The following is a 15,594-nucleotide window of genomic DNA, read 5'->3' as shown; positions in this document are numbered from 1 at the left end:
TCAGAAAGGACTTCATAGTTTTGAACATGGGTGACTGAAAGGATGAATATCATTAACAGAGATAAGGGATAGAAGAGGTAAGATTATAGGTTCGGCATGGTCAAAATGGAGCTGTAAGTTACAACTAACTTCTCTGCATAATTTGACAGACTGATCCTAAAATTAAATGGAAATTCAACCCAGAATAGCTAAACCTATATCTTGAAAAGGAAGGACAAAGTTGGAAAACTCATACTTGCAACCTTCCAAACTGACTACAAAGCTACTGTAATCAAGACAGTGTGGTACTGGCGTGAAGACAGAGATCAGTGGAACCTAGATCAGAGTCCAGAAATAAACTCAACACTTATAGTTAATTTATTTTACATAAGGGGGCCAAGACCATTCAACAGGGGGAAAGCACAAAGTTTTCAACAAATGATGCTGGAACAACCAGATATCAACATGCAACAGGATGGAGTTGGCCCCTTTATCTCACACCATGTACAAAAATTAACTCAGATCAAAGATCCAAATGTAAAAGCTAAAGCTATAAAACCCTTAGAAGAAAACATAGATGTGAGATTTCGTGACCTTTTAGATTATATAAGCAACAAAAGAAAAAATAGATAAATTAGACTTCATCAAAAAGCTTTTATGTTTCAAAGGATACCATCAAGAAAGCACAAAGATAACACACAGAATGAGGGTAAATATTTTCAAGTTATATATCTGGTAAGAGAATTATATCTGGAATATATGAAGAACTCTTACAGCACAATGTTCTAAAAACAATACAGTTTTTAAAATGGGCAAAGGAGGGCCGGCGCCGCGGCTCACTAGGCTAATCTTCCACCTAGCGGCGCCAGCACACCGGTTCTAGTCCCGGTCGGGGCGCCGGATTCTGTCCCGGTTGCTCCTCTTCCAGGCCAGCTCTCTGCTGTGGCCAGGGAGTGCAGTGGAGGATGGCCCAAGTCCTTGGGCCCTGCACCCCATGGGAGACCAGGATAAGTACCTGACTCCTGCCTTTGGATCGGTGCGGTGCGCCAGCCACAGCGCGCCGGCCGCGGCGGCCATTGGAGGGTGAACCAACGGCAAAGGAAGACCTTTCTCTCTGTCTCTGTCTCTCACTGTGCACTCTGCCTGTCAAAAAAAAAAATGGGTAAAGGATTAAGACAGACACTGCTCTAAAGAAGATATACAAATGATCAAAAAAGCATTTGAAAAGATAGTCAACTTAAATAGTCATCAGGGAAATGCAAGTCAAAACTGCAATGAAAAAAAACACTACAATAAAATACTACTTTACATCCACTAGAATGGCTATTATTAATTAAAACTAAAACAGAAAATAAATGTTGGCAAAGAAGTGCAATAATTAGAAGCCTCAAACATTGTTGGTAGAAATGTCAAATGGTGCAGCCATTCTGGCTATTTCTCAGAAGATTAAACATAGAGTTACCTTAACCTAGCAGTTCTCCTAGGTATATGTACCCACAAAAATTGAAAACGTGTCCATACAAAAACTTGCATGTGAATGTCTATAACAGTATTATTCACGTCAATCCAGTAGTGGACATAACCCATTTATCTATCAAGAGGTGAGTGGTTAAATAAATTATAGTCTATTTATGCAACAGAATATTATTTGGCCTTTAAAAGGAAGTACTGATACACGCTACAACATGCATGACCTTGAAAACTTTATGCTAAGTAAAAGAAGCCAGACACAAAAGACTGCATATTATAATTCTACTTGTATGAAAGATCAAAACTAGACAAATCGAGACAGAAAGTAGATTAGTGGTTGCTAGGGGCTGGGTGTTGGAGGGTGGTAGGAATAAGGAGTGGCTGCTAATGGGTACAGGATTTCCTTGGGGAGCGATGAAAGTGTTCTAAAATTCATTGTGGTGGTGGCTGCACAACTCTGTGGCCATACGAAAAGGTATTGAATTGTGCACTTTAAATGAAGGAATTATATGGTGTGTGAATATCAATAATTGTTCTAAAAATATTTTGTACTGGGAACTACAGCCACTGATGACCACTGCAGATTTTGAAGTCAGATAACTGTCAGTTGCTTCTAAGAGGCTGAAAAAAGATAATGGAGAAAAAGGCTTTGGATTTGGTGGCCCCAGAGGTCTCTCTCTACCTTAAGAGAGCAGTTTCAAGACAGCAGTAAGATCAAAACTGAATTGCAAAGATATATAGGCTCCAGAGTTTAGCAGTGCTGAGAAGTAGAGAGGGAGCTGGGCATCTTGTCACCTAAAGGGATGGGTAGGAAGGGAGAGATTGAAGATGAAAGAGAAGAAAGAACTCCTTATGATGCTTGATCCTTCACAGGGAAGAGAACCAAGAGCCTAGATGGAGAAATTTTCATGATGAGGAGAAGGGATATGAGGGAAGGCATTTAACAAACAGATAGTGGAAGCTACTCATTACACATAGCTTCAGCTGGTTCAGCCAACTATGAGGCAGAAAGCGTTTGATCTACACAGATACACATCATACTTGTACACAGAAGTTATCGCTGAGGAGGGAGTAGAGATAGAGAAAGGGGAATTTTTCACTGTTGTGTGGCTCCTGGTTTCAGCCTGGTCCAGCCCAAGCTGTTGCAAGCATTTGAAGAGTGAACCAGTGGATAGAAGGTCTCTCTCATTCTTTCCTTCTGACTCTCTGCCTTTCAAATACAATGAAAATAACTAGATAAAGTTATTTAAAATTTATGGAAAAATTAAGTTTCCTTTAGTGCAAATTTTTTTTTGAAATCCATATATATGAGGGGTTTTAAAACTGTTTATGAAAAATGCATATCATAAAAAGCCTATGCATGGATTTCAAAAAATTTGCACTAAATTAAAGTTAGAGTTTAATTCCATTTTTCCATAAACTTTTTGAAGTTCCTTCGTATTCTCCAAAAGGAGTAGTAAAGCAAGCCAAAGATAGGCTGGTGGGCTTTGAAAATGGAAACGGGGCAGAAGAGAAAGGGTCTAGGGAATGGGAGTTAAAATGACATTAAAGAGCAAGTACGGTAAGAATCATGGAGAGATAGAAAGTTGTAGAAAACAAGAAATAATTCAGGCCGGCGCTGCGGCTCACTAGGCTAATCCTCCGCCTTGCGGCGCCGGCACACCGGGTTCTAGTCCCGGTCGGGGCACCGGATTCTGTCCCGGTTGCCCCCCTTCCAGGCCAGCTCTCTGCTGTGGCCAGGGAGTGCAGTGGAGAATGGCCCAAGTCCTTGGGCCCTGCACCCCATGGGAGACCAGGAGAAGCACCTGGCTCCTGCTTTCGGATCAGCGCGGTGCGCCGGCCGTTGGAGGGTGAACCAACGGCAAAGGAAGACCTTTCTCTCTGTCTCTCTCACTGTCCACTCGGCCTGTCAAAAAAAAAAAGTAATTCAGAGTTCAGGGTCCCAGAAATAAAACACTTCCAAGTGCTTCCTTCCCCAAAGTGTGGCCAGGCCTCAGAGAAACTTAAGTGAAGTACAGGTGGATATCACTGTTGCAGATAAGGTGAAGAAACTATGATGCCAGAGAATCAACAGAAAGGATAGGTCTCCTTCATTCAATACAACAAATCCAACCTTGTATAGAGTAGGCATTCAGATAAAATGTGTTGGATGGGTATATGAATAAATGAAATGAATGAATGAACTGAGGCACTTATCGCAGCTTTTTGGATTTTTTTCCCCCGTCTTCTTCCCCTCTTGGGTAGCTCCTTGGTTCTTGCTTATTTCTGTATCTCTAGTGCCCAGCATAGGGAATACTGGGTGCTTGAATCAAGGTCTGAGTGAGTGAATGAATACCAAACTGCAGAGAATGATGACAAGAAAAGGGAGAGACAGAAAAATTGTGAACCAGGAGCTAAAATCTTCAAGGGAAATGGAAGAATACAGATAAGATGGAAGGTCTACAGATAAGAACTTGGATAGTATTTGAGTAGTATAAGTAAATAAGGAGGCTGTCAGTATTGTGGCATAGCAGGTAAAGCCACCACCTGCAGTGCTGGCATCCCATATGGGCGTTGGTTCTTGTCCTGGCTGCTCCACTTCCAATCCAGCTCTGTGCTAATACGCCTGAGAAAGCAGTGGAAGATGGCCCAAGGGCTTGGGAGATCCAGATGAAGCTCCTGGTTCCTGGCTTCAACCTGGCCCAGCCCTGGCCATTTCGACCATTTGGAGAGTGAACCAGCTGATAAAATATCTTACTTTCGGGGCCAGCGCTGTGGCGCAGCGGGTTAACGCCCTGGCCTGAAGCGCTGGCATCCCAAATGGGTGCCAGTTCTAGTCCCGGCTGCTCCACTTCCCATCCAGCTCTCTGATATGGCCTGGGATAGCAGTGGAAGATGGTCCAAGTCCTTGGGCCCCTGCACCTGCTCCTGGCTCCTGGCTCCTGGCTTCGGATTGGCGCAGTTCCAGCCATTGCGGCCAACTGGGGAATGAACCATCGGATGGAAGACCTCTCTCTCTGCCTCTCCTCTCTCTGTGTAACTCCAACTCTCAAGTAAAAAAAAAAAGAGAGAGAGAGAGAAAGAATATCTTTCTCTCTGTAACTCTGTCTTTCAAATAAAAAAAATAAATCTTTAAAAAAATAAGTAAATAACATTGACTTCAAAAGAGGAGAGACTGATGAGAGGAAAGAATAGTGGATTTGGAAGTGACAATAGGAAAAGAAATATTCCAATTTCTTTTTTTTTTTCCCACCTGGGATTTCTGGAGGAAGGGCATGGTATCATTTCTCTTTTGACCTTTCCCCTCTGCTATGTCACCTAGCCCTCTCAATTTTTTCCAAATTTACCTTACCTTGCTTCCTGTTGTTCTCATGCTTAGAATGCTTGAATAACATCTTTGCCAACCCCTCTGCCTCCAGACTTGATTGCTTTGGTCTTACATGCAACAGAAAAAAAAAATCACAGTTCAAATACCAGTACTTATCTCATGCTTCTCCAGTGGCTCCCATTTGACTGTCAAATCAAATAAAAACTCCAGTCTTGAACTTAAGAATGTGCACCCTCTAGCCCTCTGTAAACTCTCTTCGATTCCGGTAACTTTGAATTTACACTATTTTCAAAATACTATTTTTCAAAGCTTCTAATTACCTTTTCTCTGTCCATCCAGAGCCCTCTTCATCAGAACTCCTTAAGGATTTGTTTTCCCTGCTTTGCTATCATTAAGACAACTATTCTAGTAACACATGCCTCCCTTTATCCTTTCCTCTTTCCTAATTACCAAGAACTCATTATTATAGGTATATGCTTTTCTCATAGTGTCACTCTGTATTATTCCATCAATTATACTCCAGAAATATCTCCCTAATCTGTCTTCTCTCCATTCTTGCTGTCACTGGTGTGGATTATTGCAAAAGCCCTGTAGTGTATCCTACACTAGAGGATATAGCATCTTTAAAATGGAAATATAATCATGTCCCCAACACACGTGTGCATATACACACACACACAGTGTTTATTTTTTTAAGATTTTGTTTATTTATTTGAAAGGTAGAGTTAGAGAGTGAGAGGGAGAGACAGAAAGGTCTTCCTTCCACTAGTTCACTTCCCAAACGGCTGCAATAACCAGAGCTGCACGGATCCGAAGCCAGGAGCCAGGAGCTTCCTCCTGGTTTCACAATAAGGTGCAGGGGTCCAAGCACTTGGGCCATCCTCCACTGCTTTCCCAGGCCACAGCAGAGGAGCAGCCGGGACTAGAACCGGCACCCATATGGGATGCCAGCACCGCAGGCAGAAGATTAACCTACTGCACCACAATGCCAGCCCCACACAGTATTTAGACATTTCATACCCTTTAGGTAAAAATTCAAATGCTTTGCTGGCATGTGTAGCCCACAGTTACTTCTCTAGCCTCATCCCATCACTCCCTGTTTCAAGCCTGCATGCTGTTACACATGCACTTTCTTCTCGGATCCTAGTCCCCTACCTATAACTTACAACCATCATTGCCTCCGACTCCCCTATATTCACCCCACATGCCTATAAATTTCTACACTTTTTTAAAAAGATTTATTTAAAAGGTAATGTTACAGAGAAGAAGAGGCAGAGGCTGAGAGAGAAGTCTTCCATTTGCTGGTTCACTCCCCAAATGGCTGCAACGGTTAGAGTTGGGCCAGACCAAAGTCAGGAGCCAGGAGCTTCGTCTGGGTCTCCCACATGAGTACAGGGGCCCAAGCACTTGGGCCATCTTCTGCTCCTTTCCCAGGCGCGTTAGCAGGGAGCTGGATCTGAAGGGGAGCAACTGAGACTCTAACTGGTGCCCATATGGGATGCCAGTGCTGCAGGCAGAGGTTTAACATGCTGCGCCACCATGCTGGCCCCTCTCCTATGCTTTTTAAAAACTTTTTATTACAAAAGAATCACAAATTCACAGGAGGTTGCAAAGAAATGTACAGCTCCTCCTCCAGCCTCCCCCAGTGTTGCTGTCTTGCACAAATATAATAAATACAGCATGAAAATCAAGAAATTAACATTGGTACCATCAATAGAGTTAATTCATATTTCAACAGTTATACTCACCCGTGTATGTGTGTGTGTGTGTGTGTTTCTGGCCCTATGCAATTTTATCACATGTAGTCTTGCATAATCACAGTCACAATCAAGATACAGAGCTGTAACATCACCACAAAGCTCCCTCATGCTACCTCTTTATAGCCACACCCATTCCTAACCCTTGGCAATCACTAATCTCTTACCCATCTCTATAGTAATTATTTCACAAATGTTATATAAATGGAATAATGTACAGATTCTTTTGAGATTGGCCTTATTTACCCAGCATAGTTTCCTTGAGATACATCCAAATATTTTGCCCATATCAATAGTTGGTTTTTTCTTATTGATGAGCAATATTCCCATGGTATAGATATACCAGGGTTGTTGTTGTTGTGTTTTGTTTTTTTTTTTTGTTTTTTTTTTTTTTTACTATTTACATCTGAATTGTTTCCGGTTTGGTGGCTACTACAAATAAAACCACTGAGAACATTTATATACAGTTCCTATGAGAAAATAAGTGTTAGTTTCTCTGGAATAAACAGCCCAAGAGTACAATTGCTGGCCTGTATGCTAAATGTATTTTTAGTTTTGACAGGAACTGCTAAGCTGTTTTCTAGAGTGGCTATACCACTTGCCACCAGCAAAATCATGTGTGATCTAGTTTCTCTGTATCCTCACCAGGAATTGTTGTTACCATCACCATTTTTCATTTTTAGCCATCTGGAGAGTTGACTCATCATCATTCTCATATTTTAGCACCTAAGTCAAGGATTACCTCTGTAGACCCTTTTCTAACCTCTGGAAAAGTTGGTTCCTCCATCCTCTGTATTTATGATGTTTCAGTGATCATTGCGTTTTCATTATTTATTGACATAGTCTGTATCTTCCCCCTCCATTCTGGGCCATGTGAAGATAGAAGATGTGCCACATTCATCTTTATTCCTGCAGCATCTTGTACAGTTATATGCTGGGCACATAGTGGGCCCTCAGTGAATGTGTGCTAAGTGAGGGAAAGAATGAATGAAAAGAACATGAGTCTTGCTTGCTCCCACCCCCCTTTAAGCTAGAAATCTTTTTAGAACAGACATCACACCTTGCTCAGTGTCTCCCAGCAGCAGTTAATAGGGTGCTCTGTACGTGTAGATGCTCAGTAACTGTCCTCTCAACTGTTCAGGTGCCTTATCTTCCCTCTGCACCCAGGAGATAAGCACATGAAAGAGAGTAGAACCAAATATTCCTATATTAAGGATTATATGTCATAATTGTTATAATAGTCCTAGAATCTCTGCAGTCACTCAATATTTGTATAGATGAGAAATCAAAAGCAAACAGTCCTTTGAGTCAAAGAATGCCTCTGTGGCTGAGCACTGTTCAATGCTTTCAATACCCTGGATACATATGAAGTGGGGAGGGCAGCATTTTATATCCCTGAATTCCTTTTGCAGTTTCAGAAGGATCTGGGCTTTTTCTAGTTTTGCCGCACTGGTGTAATTTGACATGTTGATTATGAAGGGGTCATTAACCTCAACATTTTCGATCACTTTTTGACTCTGTATTTTCTCAACTCTGAAGTATGTTAATTTGCACTTGTTTATATGTCTCTGTAAGAGTTATGCAGGCCCTTGAGGACTGGTATATGTTTTGTCTGGAAAGTAGATTGTAAGCCCCTTGAGAGCAGGGACCTTATAACTCCTAGGAATGCATTCTGGACATTGTCAGTGTTCAATTAATGATAATATTGGAAGTCTGACTAAGGTCATCTGTCAAATTGACATCTTCCTTTTCATTTATAAGGCTTCTAGCTATTGAAAAAAGCAGTTAGGTTGATTTGATAGTATTGAATGATTTTACCTAAAATTATGTGCAGTATTACCCACTATAATTTTGGGTCAGTTGTTACAGTTCCTTGCCCTCTAATACCTTGGTTACATATGTTTTGGAGAGGATTGCATTTTATAACCCTCAAGCTTTTTGCATAATAAAAGATAAGCTGATAACATTTATGCTTTGAAAGCATGGACTTCTCACTCCCAGCCCCCACTGATAACTAGCTGATAAACTCTTAAGTATTGTCACAATCTTAATAACTATCCAATGTTTATGACTTATTTTCCCAGTTTTTAAAATGGAATAAGTATACACAATTCCCCATGGCTGTTGACACTTACTTAATATTAATATTTCAGGGAAGTATGAGTTATAAAACAGAAGAACAAATTTGCTTATTGGTGAGGGGGATTTTTTGGACCAAGTTTATTCGTTTATAATGTACATACAGTCTAATTCATCCTTTTTGAGTGGAAAGTGTGATGAGTTTTAGAGTGTGGCTTTTTTTCCTTAACTATTTGCTGATTCAGCTTTACCTCCAACAAACCTCACAGCCACTATGACTGGACCAAACTGACCAATCTTTTTCTGACATTTTGTATCCTTTCTCTTATCTACAGTGTACTGAAGGAGGCATACCAAGCCTTTAATCCCAAAGCAGTGGTCTTGCAGTTGGGAGCTGATACCATAGCTGGTGATCCCATGTGTTCCTTTAACATGACTCCGGTGGGAATTGGCAAGTGTCTTAAGTATGTCCTTCAGTGGCAATTGGCAACACTCATTTTGGGAGGAGGTGAGTACAAAGGAAGGTCACTAGGAGAATTTGTTGACCTTCTTCCACATTTTGTCCACTGATGGTTGAGAAAAACTTGGCTTCCTTAGTTTGGATAATGCTAACCTGCTTGTGGCCTAGGAGCCTGAGTTAATGAAATCTACTACCTCCACAGATGAGCAGGGAGGGAGTAATCTGACACACTTCCTCAGCTTCGCATGTGCCTTGACTCCTTGGCACTCTGAAGTCTCGATTCCTGAAGCAAAAGTCCTTTGTCTTAATAATTGTCTTTTGGAAGTATACCACTGAAATTCTAACTCTATTCATATAAATAGTAAACAAATGAATTAATTAAATAGATAAGCTGAATTCAGTAATCACTCTTCCCCCCACACCTAAAAGCATGAATTTGTTATAATGAAGCAAAATGGAGAGATCCAAAGAGTCTCTTTGGCATTCTTGCCTTCAGTGTGTTCTGTTATTTGTATAACTTAACCAACAAAAATCTGGGTTTATTCAATGGAAGTATTTGTACATTTGAGAAAAAGAGCTTCCACAAACTCAACCACCTTTGAAGATGCCTTGTTTACAATCTGTCTACCTACCTGGCATAATCTTTATTTCACTGGATGACTGGATTGTTATGTTAAAATAATATGATCAAGCAGGTTGAGCTTAATGTGCATGTGTTAGGGAAGAAGTAAGTCTGTTGCTTTGTTAACCTGTTATAAAAACCAAATTAGGGGAAATCATAGGGAAGCCTTATGTAGATGAATGAGCATTCAACAAAAATATACAAGCCTGGTCTTCCCCCTCACAAACAAACACCCTCACACTCAAACCCTAGAGAGATCAAAATTAAAGGCACTTACAAGAGACAACCTCTTATGAAAAGCTGGCAAGATATATATTAACTTCAATCCAAGAAAAAGATTAAATTAATAAGTACTATGTAACATATTATTTTCCTTGACAGCACTAAGGATGCTGCTTATGATTCAGGTACAGCTAGGAAGGCAAAAGACCTTTCTACAACATGTGTCTGGCTGACTTTTTTCTACACTACAGCCTTTATTCAAAGAGCCTGTTAGCATTTTCTAAACTCTTTTTGCTTTCTTAGCTCAAAGTTCTGGCTTTTGAATATACTCATATAAGCCTTCTTATACAATATATATATTGCTGGAAATGCTTGTGCATAAATGGACTGTTTTCAAATCTAATCATATTATATGTGTGCTAGAGACAGCTTATTAAGCAAAATCTACAGTTTTGAAATGAAACAATAATTTCAAATAAGTCTCTTATAAATTCAGAATTTGTTTGAAGTAATACCTGTTCTGTTTACCTGAAAGTTTCAGCCCCCATTAATACACAGACAATTAACAGAGATATACTTCAGAAGCTCAACATCTCTGGCCTTTCATATAGTAGACAAGCGTAAGAAAAGGTTGACCAGATATCCCAGTTTATACTTGTTATCCCAGTGTGATGATTAATGGTGTTCTCTTTGAAAGTGTACCATTTTGGACAATAATTTATATAGTCGTCCTACCCAAAATAAACCAGATTCTATTTCCCTTAGGCTGCGCTGGGGTAAGGAAATCATCCCATTGTACCCTTACACTCTTGGAATTTAGCTAACGGCCAATGTTCTAATGCTTGCATGGCAGAGCACATCTACTCAGCACAAAAATATGCTGATTATTAGCCAGTGTAGTATGGCTGCTGGGTGACTGTGACAGGACCTGACGAGATAGGGCAGAGCATCAGTCAGCAGTCCTTTCCTCGGCTCACTCTCTTTGATCTCTGCCACCAAGGCCTATGTTTTGTGGCAAAAAGGAATGCTGATATTAAAAGAAGGAAGTCTGTGTCTGTCAGCACTTTCCTTTTCTCTTTCCTGGATGCTTTTAGAGCCAGATCTTCCGATGGTAAAATACAAATCACACCCAGCAGTCACTTTATAAAACTGTTGCAAAATGCATCACAGAAACCTTCACACTGTGGAGTTCACCTCCAGAGATCCAAGTTCCAGGGATCTCAGTCTTGCCAAAGTCTCTTGGTGAAACTGAGTAGCTTAGATTCCTCAGGTACATAATTGTTGGCAGATGAGAGCCTGTTTAATATTTGTTGCCCTTGGATTTCCCAGTTCCACACTGCATGAACTGATTGGCCCACCAAAGTTAGCCTACTAGGTGGTTTAATAATGTCATAAAGGGATGGTTAGATGAAATTCTGCAAGTTGGAGTTGTCTTCTTAGCCCTTTTATTAAAACATTTTTCTCTCCTTCCTTACCCCCTTCCCTCTCCTGCTGTTTTGTGACCATTCTTTCCTAACTCCACACTTCTTGATGGAGACAGGAGGCTACAACCTTGCCAACACAGCTCGTTGTTGGACATACTTGACCGGGGTCATCCTAGGGAAAACACTATCCTCTGAGATCCCAGATCATGAGGTAAGTAAGGCTCTGACAAGTCCTCTCTTCTTTAAGGGGAAGAGCTGAGTCATTCCACCTAATCAAAATCACGTCCTCACCACTCAATACCGTTTTGTTGAGAGACACTTCAGTAACAATAACACACTGTCTTGGCAGAATAGTGGACTCTTGTTCCAAAATATCCAAGACCTTCTGCCTTTTTTTTTACAAGAGATCTCAAAGGCCAACCAACTTTAATTTCTCAATTAATTACAGAGACTGTGGGAAGGGGGTCACCTGTTCACACAAAGAACTCTTTGGAATATGTGCATATTTTCATCCTCTAGCCCCCAAAAAGGAAGGAGCTATTTTTAAAACACGTTAGCTAGGTTTTTGTCTATTTTCTTACAAGTCCCATAGGTGGTATGTAGCACATGCTCTTTGGTGGTAGTCCTGGTCTCTCAACTTTCTTTTACTGATGTAAAATTTAAGAAACATATAATCACTACAAAGACAGGTGTGGCATTTTTCCAGCAATTAGTGGCACACAGAGGTTGGGGCAGGACCATCCAAAATGTGAAGCCTGTCATTTTTGCTCTTGTCATTTTCTTTAGTCATACAAGATGAGCTTCATGCTCTCTAAAGCCAAGATGTCTGTTTTCGTTTTCCCAAAATAAGTTAATGGAAAGCTATATGAGACCCTTCTATTCCTACCTACTCCCAGCCTTGGCAGGAAGCATGTTATCACAGATCAGGATGTATAGCTACAGGCCTTGGACTGTGTGACTTCAAATAACAAACCGGTACTTGCAGCCCCACCTTCTCAAGCTATTTCCCAAGGATTAGGGATGGTACTTTGGTTATCACGTTATGATTTCTGCCAGATTGTAGAAGCTGTGTACTTGGGAGAATTATGCTTTTTAAAGTTACTATTACTTTTTAAAAATTAGAAACAACTTAAACTAATTTCCTTCCAATTTTCTCCTAATACCACGGGCGAGGTATAATAAAATGTATCTCAGAAAACCCATTCAATATGTCTAGAACACAAATAGAAGGCACACTATAATTTGAGACAATTTGCTGGTGTCAGGGTTAATAGAAGTCTCTCTTCTTGACTTGACTTACATTTATTCAGTATTTGGAGGCTTAATGAAATATAAAGGTAAGTGCTGTGAACAAATGTAATCGCTCTTATTGCTGTGGGAATATCTCAGATTGCATTGTAATTTAAAGCACTGGGACTTTAAAAACTGATCAGGTTATGTCAGAAAGGGGTTTTAAGCTGTGAAAGCCTGAAATGAGAGTGAGTGTTCTATTCCTAAGATGCCAAAGGCTAATCCAAAGATTCACTTGTGTTAAAAGATTGATAACATTTTAATAAAGGTGAATACTGCTCTGGCACCTGGAGAAGCTGTGTGCCTGAATGCATGTGAGTTTAGCCTTATGGGTCAGAATGTTTTGTGTTTGTACTGAAATAGTCTGCAAGATTAAGTGAGATAAAATGTATGTCAAGCACCTAACACACAGATGCTGGCACCTAATGAGCACTTTGGAAATGCAACTTCTTTCCTTCCTTCTTGCATGCTCCTCTCTTATTCTCAGACACTTTTGAGTATGTCATTCATAAATTTGTGCAAACTCTTTGTGAATCCCTTCTGTCATATCTTTCTGGTATAAAGATGTGAGTCATCCAAGAAGGAACAAAGAAGAAAATTGAAATGACAGTCTTCCAGGTACAATATGATAACATTTTAATGAAAATTGCCAGAAATAGACTATGCAGTATAAAGGCATATTTAAGTTTTGTGTCATAATACACAGTTGCACACAAATAACCTTGTGGGCCTCTGAAATCAGATCAACAAATGGTAGTTCAAAAATTATTTGCTGAGCACCCACTGTGTGCCAGACACTGTGCTGGGTGTTTTTGGAAGAAACAGAGACAATAAGATTTCATCCCTGCCTCAAGCAGTTGGACAGAAAGGGTGGTGTCAGTGCTGGAGAGATATACAAATACATACAGTTATAATACAGAACAGAATAAGAACCATAAGACCATAGGAACAGTGACTATGGAGATATGCATCAAATATAAAGGGGAAACAAAGGAGTTCACAAAATACCTTGCCATTCAGGAGCAGAAAATGTAATTGAGAAATCTAGCTACTGGAAAGTCAAGATATTGCAGCAGTCAGCTGCAGCCTAGATGACCTCCTCACGGTCTCCACCCTCAGTCATGGCCTTGTGTTATTCCATCCCCGAGGATGAAAATCCTCCTCTTTTAGATGCCCAATCCCCACTTCTCTACTGTCTTGCTAGGTTTAGCTTCAAGACTTGTGACTTTTGAAAACCCTCATCAAAATATACCAAGGTGCCTTGAGCTCCTCCTTCACATTTATTTATTCCTTCATACATTTAACAAACACTCATTGGGCCCTTACAACTTGTGAAGCCCTATTCAGGCCTGAATTCAGAAATACAAAGATGAACAAGATAAACTTGGTGATCTCAACACTCTCATCATTTAATAAAGATGATAAAACATTGTGCTCAAATTCAGGGTAGATGTGGGGCATAGGAGAAAGGTTTCAACAAGACTTTGAACCAAACCTTAGAGGTTGATTGGGAATTTCCTAGGTGAAAATTAGAGGAAGACATCCTAGGCAGAGGAAACAGATTGTAAAAGGCCTGATGCCTCAGGAAACCAATGAGAAATTTCCTATGTGTAGAACATAGGTTGTATGAGAGAGTAGGAAGAATTAAGGTTTGAATGGAAAATGGGGCATATTATGAAAATCCTTAAATGCTGCACTAAAGAGCTTACACTTTTTCTATGAAAATAGATGAGCTTTGATTTGAGAAAGCTCAGCAGGCAGAGTGTGGAAGATGGATTGCAAAGGGGAGAAACTTGAGAAAAGTAGACCTGTTAAGAGATTCAAATATGTACTCCTGTAACACATATAGCCTGTAGCATTCATTTGATTATTTGTGTTTTGGTTTTCTGCATTCCCTCTCAGTAGTTAGGATAGTATTAAGCACCTACCTAGTTGATGTCCATTCACTGAATGAACAACTGAATAAATGAGTGAACAACAAGTGTCTACATTCACACTGAGAAACTTCTATTTTTAAGATGAAAGAATTGGAAACATAATCTAACCTTTCTCTAGAACACAATTTAACCCCACTAGCAACTTCCTATTCTTTGCAAGAAGTACCAGCTATTCCAGCTATAGGAAACAGGTGTATCCATGGGAAAACGCTATATTACCAATGCAAGGAAGGAAGTTGGGAAGGGAAGTCCAGCATAAATATTATGAGTGACTGGGGATGAGACTTCAAGCATGGCCCTCATGAGATACAAAACCACTGATGCCATAAAGCCAATGATGCCATAAAACCAGTTATCAGGGAGTTAGTCTCAGTCCAGCAATTGGGGAGTCAGGTTGGTCAGCCAAGCATGGAGTAAGGAAGCAGCCCCAGCTGAAAGAAGAGTTTTGATCCCAGCTGGGAAAGCTGAGAGGAATGAAGCCTATGTATGCCCAGGTATCTCAACCATAGAGAAAGCCCAAAGGTGAACTGGGTTCATAAAAAGACCAATTACATGGATAATTTAGTGAACCACCTGGACAATTCTGTATAAGAATGTTCTGGGGGCTGGCGTTGCAGCACAGCAAGTTAAGCCACCATTTGCAACATTGGGATCCCATTATCAGAGTGCCAGTTGGCGCTCTAGTTGTTCTGCTTGTGATCAGCTTCCTGATAATGCACCTGGCAAAGCAGTGGGTAATGGCTTATGTGCTTGAGTCTCTGCCACCCACATGGTAGACCTGGATGGAGTTCCCAGCTCCTGGCTTCAGCCTGGCCCAAACCTGGCTGTTGCAGCCATTAGGGGAGTGAATCAGCAGATGCAAGATCTTTCTCTCTTCCTCCTTCCCTACCTCCCTCCCTCTCTGTCACTTTGCCTTTCAAATTAATAAATAAATCCATTTTTTAAAAAAGAGTGTTCTGTAGTCCAGTAATACTACTTAAGAACTAGGATACAGTGAGCCTAATCCTCCGCCTGCAGCACCGGCACCCTGGGTTCCAGTCCCGGTTG

The 15,594-nt window shown here is 40.6% G+C and overlaps 2 protein-coding genes across 12 annotated transcripts in view; one reads left to right on the top strand and one right to left on the bottom strand.

Annotated features, from left to right (window-relative positions):
* The window catches only part of LOC149119640 (uncharacterized), a 282,520-nt gene that overhangs the window by 102,671 nt on the left and 164,255 nt on the right, over nt 1-15,594 (bottom strand). For 2 of the 6 annotated variants that reach the window (XM_089324283.1, XM_089324284.1), the window contains exon 3: nt 4,781-4,863. The exons of the other annotated variants lie outside the window; for them this stretch is intronic. In XM_089324283.1, coding sequence (XP_089180409.1) covers nt 4,781-4,863 — 83 coding nt within the window. The remainder of the gene's footprint in view (nt 1-4,780; nt 4,864-15,594) is intronic. 6 annotated transcript variants of the gene reach the window in all.
* Nucleotides 1-15,594, top strand: part of HDAC8 (histone deacetylase 8) — a 256,156-nt gene that overhangs the window by 104,202 nt on the left and 136,360 nt on the right. For all 6 annotated transcript variants that reach the window (XM_017349748.4, XM_008272803.5, XM_089324276.1 and 3 more), the window contains exons 8-9: nt 8,928-9,100; nt 11,437-11,531. In XM_017349748.4, coding sequence (XP_017205237.1) covers nt 8,928-9,100; nt 11,437-11,531 — 268 coding nt within the window. The remainder of the gene's footprint in view (nt 1-8,927; nt 9,101-11,436; nt 11,532-15,594) is intronic.

This window comes from Oryctolagus cuniculus, chromosome X, assembly GCF_051225735.1.
Source record: "Oryctolagus cuniculus isolate XC-2025 breed Fujian yellow rabbit chromosome X, ASM5122573v1, whole genome shotgun sequence".
Lineage (NCBI taxonomy): Eukaryota > Metazoa > Chordata > Mammalia > Lagomorpha > Leporidae > Oryctolagus > Oryctolagus cuniculus.
This window is presented reverse-complemented; position numbering and strand designations above follow the sequence as displayed.